This window comes from Scophthalmus maximus, chromosome 1 (genome assembly GCF_022379125.1).
Source record: "Scophthalmus maximus strain ysfricsl-2021 chromosome 1, ASM2237912v1, whole genome shotgun sequence".
Lineage (NCBI taxonomy): Eukaryota > Metazoa > Chordata > Actinopteri > Pleuronectiformes > Scophthalmidae > Scophthalmus > Scophthalmus maximus.
This window is the reverse complement of record NC_061515.1, coordinates 14,215,958-14,225,160: the sequence shown is the minus strand read 5'-3', so window position 1 is coordinate 14,225,160 and position 9,203 is coordinate 14,215,958. Positions and strand designations below refer to the sequence as shown.

General features: G+C 42.6%; 1 protein-coding gene across 4 annotated transcripts; it reads left to right on the top strand.

The window, feature by feature from the left end:
• Window positions 1–241: 241 nt before the first annotated feature.
• gnb3a (guanine nucleotide binding protein (G protein), beta polypeptide 3a) lies at window positions 242–8,874 on the top strand. Of its 4 annotated transcripts, none has more exons than XM_035642502.2 (9): window positions 242–2,150; window positions 5,172–5,292; window positions 5,479–5,624; window positions 5,898–5,961; window positions 6,551–6,713; window positions 6,838–6,904; window positions 7,006–7,207; window positions 7,306–7,522; window positions 7,685–8,874. In XM_035642502.2, the coding sequence occupies exons 2-9, from the start codon at window positions 5,236–5,238 to the stop codon at window positions 7,789–7,791; spliced, it is 1,023 nt and encodes a 340-aa protein (XP_035498395.1). In that variant the 5' UTR covers window positions 242–2,150; window positions 5,172–5,235; the 3' UTR covers window positions 7,792–8,874. The 4 variants fall into 4 exon arrangements, with proteins under 4 accessions (XP_035498395.1, XP_035498404.1, XP_035498422.1 ...); XM_035642511.2 differs by lacking the exon at window positions 242–2,150 and adding an exon at window positions 2,362–4,277; XM_035642529.2 differs by lacking the exon at window positions 242–2,150 and adding an exon at window positions 4,311–5,006.
• Window positions 8,875–9,203: the final 329 nt, after the last annotated feature.

Below are 9,203 nucleotides of genomic sequence, written 5' to 3'. Positions count from 1 at the left end.
TCTCCAAATCCAGGGTCAGCTCAGCCTTAAATGGCCAGACCGCTGCTGTCATCACCTCACTCGAGTGAGCAAAGGTCAAGACTTTTAAACTGAATTTGTCCACGCAGAATCATAGAATAAATCCAGGCAAAACACACACACACACACACACACACACACACACACACACACACACACACACACACACACACACACACACACACACACACACACACTGACACTGACACAGTACAAGCCTTTTTCATCCATACACAGAAATCTGTGCAAGTGTGTAAAGACACACAAAGAAGCCCATAATCTACAGTGTCAGTGGCCCAGCGATGCAGTGTAATCTTTTGCCTCTGGGGTTTGCGCAGAAAGTAATAATGTGATTCTTGATTCTTGTAGGAAACTTTACTTACTAAGTTCAAAGGTCACAATCGGCAACAGCAGCATCCTGGGGGGCGCTTCTATCGTTTCTTCAGCCCAGTTCAGATGAAACGACGCCCACTTCTGAATGACAAAAACTATGATGAACTGACCATAACCCTGACAAATACAGAGGTGGGCCATGGTTTCATCTAAACTAGGTTGGGGAAAAAATGACAAGCGTCCCAGGACAATAAGGATTCAGACCCGGTTTGATCTTGTTATCATTAGTTCTCTGCTAATCTCCAAGCATGTGTATCCACTTCAAACGCAGACGGCAGCAATAATGGAAATAATACTTGGCTATTGATATTTTGATCACTCACTACCCCGGCATGGGCAAATTTATTCAAAGATTGGTTTAAGATTTTTTCGTAGATATATTCATTGATTGTTCCACCATGTTTCTTAGACCCAAACTACTATGTATTCTAGACGCAGTGCACAATCTGCCATAAGTAAAGATAGCTGCTGACTCATTCCTCTCACCGTCAAAAGATTGTTGGAAAAGATCTTCAGTGGATGGACACTTCCATGACTGAAGCAGCGGAGACGAAACACTTAGACTCTTTTTCAGTGGCCATTTTCCCTTCCCTTGTCTTGATCAAAGCCCCTTGGGGAGCTGATACCGCAGAGACTTGATAGCAGGTTGTCTGGGAGAAATGTGGACTCCCTTCTCACTGAACCAAGCGTCGGACAGTGAGCACCAGCTGTGCTGTTTCATAACTAATACAGGTGATTTACTTTGTTAGATAACGTGCTGCGGCACTAGGGTACACGCTTTCCGATGGGCAAGGGCAAAAAGTAGGAAACTCAAGGTTTAGGGGTTTGTTTTGTGCTAACGTCCCACCGAGCAGAACATGGGCCAAGGAGGGGGAATGTGGGCCAAACAGAGGGGATCCTAAAGGGTATGCGGGTCTCTCAAGTGCCCTTCGCGTGTGAGGTAAAAGAGAGAAAATGGTATTTTGACACTCAAAACAAAGAGGCCTCGAGACAGTAGTTAAAACGATTATAGTAGCACTTCTCCTGTATACTGTAAATATATGTCCGTGTCTAGTGTGGCACCGTTTCCACAGTTAGAATGGACCAGAGAGACCAACTCCTGAATCCTGCAGTCATTTCTTATACTATCACCGTTCCCTGTCTGATCTCTGCTGTGCCAATCTCCCTCTCTGCCCCTAAACGTTCTAATATTAGCTTAACCTCAGGTTTACAAAACACAAACCCCTCTGCCAGTCATAGATCTTTTAAAGACTACCTCAGCACCATAAAAAGCCATGTTCCCGGATCCTCTATTTATCTTCTTTGTTCCCCTCCCCTCCATGATTTCCATCTCCTCGTTTCTGATTCGGATTCACCCGAGCTCGTGTCCTGTGACCCTATCACCATGCTCTGCACCTTGTTTGGCTTCCCCCACTGTCTCCTCTCCCTTTCTTTCTCTTTCACCCCCAACCCACCCCACTCCACCGCCCCCACCCCTACCCTTCTTTCCGTCCATCCCAGGGTTTATCCCCTCATCGCTGATCTCCCTTCATCCCTCCAATCCTCATCTGTTTCTCATAGGAGCAGTGGAGAGAGTGAGTGACGGAGGAGTAGCGCGCTCTTTGTGATGCCAAAAGTGAATGAGCGGGAGAAAGTGTGGTGACAGGTGAGCTGAACTTATGACAACGACCAGAGGGAGACGGCCGGAGGAAGAGTGACTGAAGATCCACCAACACACCTTGAGAAGAGTCTCCTCACTGGTGAGTGGATGGTCCGACGGGATGATGCTGTTTACATAGATCATACACTGAGTTTGTTCTCGATAGTGTCTGTGTTTTGTTCCGTTATGCTTCTCAGATGATGGATCTGATAAAAAAATGTGTTTTAGTTTGATAAGATATTTGTCACCAAGATCTCTGATAATTTGGCAAAATCCTTAAGGTTTTTTTTGACTGTCATGATGACATATCCTTAAATTTATATATCAAAAAATGTTCATTCCTAAGTTAAAAAATTTGAGAATTAAAAAATATATATGCTTAAGCGTAAAACAACACTTACAACGTCCCATACTTGTGATCTTAAAGGATATAGGACTATTGCTTAGAAAATATATTCAATTACCAACTATGCGGATGCCATTTACAAATGATGTTGACACACTTTATGAAGTTGTGTTTATCTTTGTTTATGGCTCACACCGCAGAGGGATTTACATGGGAACAACATACAATGGTGGTTTTGTTGCGTAGACAGATAATCTGAGTCGCATTACCAAATTCCTCTTGCGGTCTGATTCCTGATTCTGTCAGACATAATCTGCACAATAAAACCTATGTTAAATTGTTTTTGTGGATGTATCACATGAAGGTGTAAAATGTCGAAGTGGCAAACACTACCGTTTTAAATACAGAGAAAATGGCTTGGTTGGATAGGCAAAGTTTGTTTTTTATGGATCTTCTATTACAGTTTGTGAATCGATATTGATTTATTCTATGATATAGTAAAGCTTCTGGAAACTCTATTAAGGAATTAATCATGGAGGAAAATAAACAGACAGAAATGATAATCTTAGGCTCCTGTACTGTAATGAATACCTAAATGAGCTACAAAAGTCATGTAAATTAAATATTACTATAAAGCATCATAGACATAAAGAGTCTAATATACCCAGAGATACTAAACTTTTAGCTAGCGTTGAGTAAAAGATTATATTGGTAGACAAGTTTGTTTCATCTGCATTCATATGCATATATTGCATCATGTTCTCCAACCCGAGTGCGACCTAATGTTTGTTCAGTGTTAACTGACAATGCCAATATTGCAAATATATGAAGCTGCTACACTAATGATGCAACTCTATGGTCTTTTAAATCAAATTGACAGGAGCAATATTCTCAACGATGTCAATCGTACATTTTTATGATTTTGTTTTGTGTGTTGGACCAAGAACAGGCGACTCCGACTTGTAACCGGTCGGGAGCTCTCAGCTGAAGTGAGGATGCAAACTGCATAGTGCCACTCTCACTGGTCCGACTGAAGTTCATAGGCCCCGTCGCACTGACACAACTCTCTCCGTCACCCTTCCACCTCCTCCATCTGCCCCTTCCCTCATTCTCATCCCACTATCTGCCCCCCGTCCTTCTCTCCATCCCTTATCCAGATGCAAAGAGCAGTCAGTAATCGGATGAGAGCAGATTTGATTCAAAAGGCTTCCCTTAAAATCTCAGCCAGTAGGATTTAAAACTCACTCTCCTGCCTCACCCTTTACCCCTCCCCTTCCCTTCCCTTCCCTCCCTCCCTTTGCCTCCACTCTGGCTGTGTTAATGCGCTTCACTATCCTGCAACCCCTAGCAGTCATTTTAATCACACAGAACAATGGCAGGGTCCGAGGAACAGAATGGCAAAAGGGTAATAGCACAACTAAAACTCTCAAGCATTCATTACAACCCTCATTATCGAAGCAATTTCCCATCTGGGACTAAGGCCTCAAAATCCCCTGTTCCCAACTTAAGGCACAATGTAGTTGTCAGCAGCTTAAGGAAGGACGCCCATACAGTAGCTGCTGAGGTGTTCTGGGAGCATTGCACCACTATAGAGGCCATAAATCAGCACTCTAATTTCATTTTCAACACGTCTCATGCCATCTTCCACTCGCCTTTGGCATCACAGTGACAAACATTTAAAGCAATTCTTTCTTTTAAAGAGTCACTCCCACCTTCACTCCCTTCCTCTCCTTTTCACTTCAAACAAATTAGAGGCAAATCCACTTGGTCATGTGTTTTGACAGGACACTCATTCAAATAGTGAAAGAGAGAGAGAGAGATTGCTGCAGGGACGCAAACGATAAGATCAACACAGGTATCCCCTCCTATCAGTTTTTCAAGGTAAGATAAAGGGAATATCATCATGGCAATTTATTGCTTTGCAAGAATAAGAGAGGTAATTAGCGATATCTGCCATTGGCGGATGAGGAGGAGGATGTTTTTGGTTGAGGTTGATTTTATTGTGCTGCTTTACCTTGAAGTTAGTGTCGTGTGTCATGCTTTCCTCTCTGCATTACTGTGTTTCTGTAAAAATCAACTGGAGAGATCGTGACTCGGCCTGTTCACCCGGGCCTTGATTAAATTTGTCACACTGTACGAGTTCGTCCATTAGGTGATTGCTGTACCGCTAAACATCGCTCATTTAATCATGACATTACCAAATTCAATAGCCATCAACATTAGATGCGAGCGCGCTGAAGTGTTAAATGGCACAAACTCCCCTATCAGTGTTGTGAATTTGTCGCGCACTAAGAGAGCTGCTGCACAGATGACACTACGTATTACAGGACATACTGGTTTGTGTGTACATTCAGGGTGAGGATGTGTGCTCACAACTTCATCTGAAGAACAAATACTTTCGCTGTTAATGTCATGCTCGAATATTCATACAGTCTACATGAATTTGTGTGTGTGTGTGGACGCGTACGTGAATGCATGTGTAGGCGTGTTTTGTGGGTTTCTGTGTGCTCCTGCGTGTTTATTAAGTTTGCAAAGTACCCAAGGGCCAGTTTGACTTGCAAAATAGCACTGACTTGAAAGCTGCAGCCAGAGAGGATTAAAGTTGTTCAGGTAGGTGCAGGTAAAATGTCTGGCATGAGGCATTAGTGCAGGCAACGCTGTAACTGGGAGACAAAAGGTATGAATCACACTTATTTTCTCCAATAATTTCTTGTGAACTGATTTGTGTTTTTGTTGTCCCCCTACTCCTCTTCTCCTTCTGCTTCTTCATTTCAGGTTTATCTGCTTTCCTGACATCTCCCGCTGTCTCCATTAGTGACCGTACCTAACAACCATCGCCATGGGTGAAATGGAGCAATTGCGAAAGGAGGCGGACAGTCTCAAAGATCAGATCACTGTCAGTAGGCTCATCCTATCGTTTGTAATGAGTCAAGAAACCGATATGATCATCCATAATATCATTCAGCTTCTCATTATGACCTGGCTTCAGTTTGACCACACTCAAAATATTTATAATTCATAGCTGCATTGCGGATCAATACTGGAAGTGACCCGATCTCCTTTTGTTTTCGTCTGTACCCAGGCAGCTCGTAAGGCAGTGCAGGACACCACACTGCAGGAGGCCGCGGGTGGGGTCACCGTGGTGGGCCGTGTCCAGATGAAGACTAGGAAAACGCTGAGGGGTCACCTTGCCAAGATCTACGCGATGCATTGGTCCACTGGCACACAGTAAATGAACAGCATATTGTACACAAGTTTAAAGAACATCTGCTGTTTTATTTCCCAGCCAAGAACTTATGGTTTCCTATCAAATTTCGCACACAATTATAGAGAGGAGAGACAATAAATGCAGAATGGGTGAATTTGATTTGTGACGTATACACATATTGCTTCAAACTGGGTGAATTAATTGGCGAAAAAAAAAATTTTTAGCTGACACCTTGAATGTCTGCTTCTTTGTCAATCTTTGTTTTGTAATCACTGTTAATGTAACCCCACCAGACTGTGTGTCAGTGCCTCACAAGATGGAAAGCTCATCGTGTGGGACAGCATCACAACCAACAAGGTAGGAAAGAGCAAACTAAAAGGTGTTTCATAGTGACACTAACTGGTGGAAGCAGGCAGATGTACACGATATGAAGGCATGAATTTGTTGAGTCAAAAGAAACTGGCCAACACCTAGCAGCATATATGCACCAAATACATACGAGTTCATTACTTAAAGGCATGAAAATATCAAATTTTCTCTAAAACATTAAATTAGCAAGGATCAGAGTTTTAAACAAAAAACTCTGTGTTGTTTATTAAGCCTTTAACACTTATATACTCAGCTAATCTGCTTCTTAGAAACGTGCTGAAGTGGTTTGATCACATTTGACGATGACAATAACGACCCATCAAGATTCAGATTTACATGTTGCTTAATCCTGATTGGTTCACACAAGGAGGTGACATTGGGTTTTTCCTACACGGCGCAAAAACATTGTGTTTTTATGTAGAACTCCTTCGCTGATAGTAAAATATGATTGACAAAAATTGGTTTTCAGAGACTTTAGTTGTCCGTAGCTTCCATTCAGATATAGGAATGTGAGTTCACTTGGTTTCTGTCTTTTTGTCGAAAGCAACAGTTTCAACAGTCCTCTGTGTGTCCTCAGGTGAATGCCATCCCTCTCAAGTCGTCGTGGGTGATGACTTGTGCCTATGCGCCTTCGGGAAACCTAGTGGCTTGCGGCGGTCTGGACAACATGTGCTCCATCTACAATCTCAAGGGCAAGGACGGGAACGTCAAGGTCATGCGCGAGCTGGCTGCGCACACAGGTCGGACAACACAGCTTGGAAATGAAATCTTGAAATCCCTGATGCTCTGATGCTGGACTTGCTTGGTTCCTTCTTGCATTTGTTATTATTTGCTCACTCACATAGTATTTCTTTGGTTGCCCAGGTTACCTGTCTTGCTGTCGTTTCATTAGTGATAGTGAGATCATCACCAGCTCTGGCGACTGCACTTGGTAAGAATATTGTATGCTGAGTTGAACAAAAAAGCATGTTGCAGCTACCAAGCAACTCTGTAGTTAAAACTGAAATACATACTGTCTTTGTCTCCTCACAGCGTACTATGGGACATTGAGACAGGAACCCAAAAGACTGTCTTCGCGGGACACCAGGGAGACTGCATGTCCCTGGCAGTGTCCCCAGACTTCAATTTTTTCATCTCAGGGGCGTGTGACTTCACAGCCAAGCTGTGGGACATCAGGGAGGGGGCATGCAGGCAGACCTTCGGAGGCCATGAGAGTGACATCAACGCAATTGGGGTGAGAATGAAAAAGATTTCCAGCTCAGTTATATTGAGGTATTTTGCTCAAAAGGAGGGCTAGTTTCTAATCACTTTTCAAAACACTATTTTTTGCAGTTCTTCCCCAATGGCAACGCAGTAATAACCGGGTCCGACGATGCTACTTGTAAGTTGTACGATCTGCGAGCAGACCAGGAGCTCATCACCTACCAGGACTCAGGCATCATGTGTGGGGTGACCTCCCTGGCACCTTCCCTGTCCGGGCGCCTGATACTGGCTGGCTATGACGACTTCAACGTCAACATATGGGACTCGCTTAAAGCTGAGAGAGTGGGTGAGTACAGGTGGAAAATGGAGACAGTTGAGTGAATCTGGCACCGGGAAGCAGCTCAAATCTCTTGATATTTGAGGTTGCGGGGGGAAGTTCTGCATCTGAGTGATATCCCAGGCATTCCCAGTACTTACGACGTGTCTTTTCTTCTATGTGTTTGCCCAGGAGTGCTGGCTGGTCACGACAACAGAGTGAGCTGTATCGGAGTATCCACAGATGGTATGGCGTGTTGCACGGGGTCCTGGGACAGCTTCCTCAAGATATGGAACTGAGGCTGTTCCTCACCAGTGAGCAGGAAGAGAGGGCCGTTCACATCTCCCTGGGAGAAATTGAAGAAGATAAAAAGAAATTGGAGTTTGAGGGAGGGATGTTGGAGCCGCATAGGGTGAGAAGAGGGTATTTCAATTGTGCCAAGTCCTATCTAATGTTGGAGAGGGGGTTGTGATGTGAAAGTTTTCTCCTCTCGCTCTGTCACATTGCGCTCTCACATTTCTTCTCGCGTTATGGGTGAAAATTTTGGGTGGGACATTTGCGGCGGGGTTTTCAGAAAAGACTATTCCTCTTAATAGTGAATTATATTGTAGTTCAACTTCATGACATATGCACATCTATTGCAGCAATTCAGAAATCACCCAATGAGACCAGTTGCCAAATGGAAATGGTAGCACACTGAATGAGATAGAACTGAGTGTGTCCAGTTACGGCTTGTGTAGGTTTCACACTTGCTCTATAACAAAGCTACATCAAAGCATAAGTTATGTCATAGGAATAACCCAAGCATTTGAACCGTTGTTTCAAACTGTTGGTTGTTCTTATTTTTGGTAGATTCCTTAGATGCTTACATTTAATTTCTTTTCACTTTCTAATTTTAATTAAAAAATAATTGAGTTATAGTTTGCAGATGTCTACTTTAGTGTTTGAGTTGTTTTGTATGTGATTTATGGATAATATTTTCCAGGATTTGGGGTCTCCTCACTCGGAGTAACCACCAGGTTAGACCTGAAAAGTGCTTTGGTAAACTGTTGAACTGACAGATGGGATGATGAAATGGTTTTTATGGTTCATTAAGCACAAACAAAAAAAAGATGACCCATTTGTCTCAGGATAAGACTCTGTGTATGTGTTGTCTTCATTGAGGATAACTGCTGTTGTGTGCTTATGAGTAATACATCTGAATTTGTATATAAAAACTCACCATTTCCTTTGCATGACAACTGGCAATCTTTTAGACAAGTTTGTGTAAATACAGGAAATAATTCTGTCTACAAATGGACCTCTCTTCCAACACTTGGATATACACTGTGCTGAGCAAAGCATTAACTTCTAGACTTAAATAAACTTGGGTTTCTGCTTTACGCAAGTCTTTAGTGTTCATTTTGACACTTCAGTTCTGGGTTTGTTTAACATGTATACATATAATTCCCACTATGAATGGAGCAATCAAATATGACCTAATGCTACTGGAGCACCATTTTTTTAAAACTACGAAATTGTCAATATTGTAAGTTTACACCAGTTTAGATTTCTTTAATTTAAAAAAAAAAATAAAAATCATTATTGAACTTTACTTAGAGGCTCACTTCAATGTTGTGTCATTATAAACTTTAACTAGAGATGGAGAGGAACAAACATTTGAGTCAAAGCCAGGAGTTATGACATTCAGACAGCAGTGGTTATTAAAAAT

Excerpts from the sequence above, each read along its gene's own strand:
- gnb3a (XM_035642502.2), top strand. The coding sequence starts at position 5,236 with ATGGGTGAAATGGAGCAATTGCGAAAGGAGGCGGACAGTCTCAAAGAT. Across the intron at positions 5,293-5,478 it reads GTCTCAAAGATCAGATCACT|GCAGCTCGTAAGGCAGTGCA; the intron begins GTCAGTAGGCTC and ends GTCTGTACCCAG. Across the intron at positions 6,714-6,837 it reads CGAGCTGGCTGCGCACACAG|GTTACCTGTCTTGCTGTCGT; the intron begins GTCGGACAACAC and ends TTGGTTGCCCAG.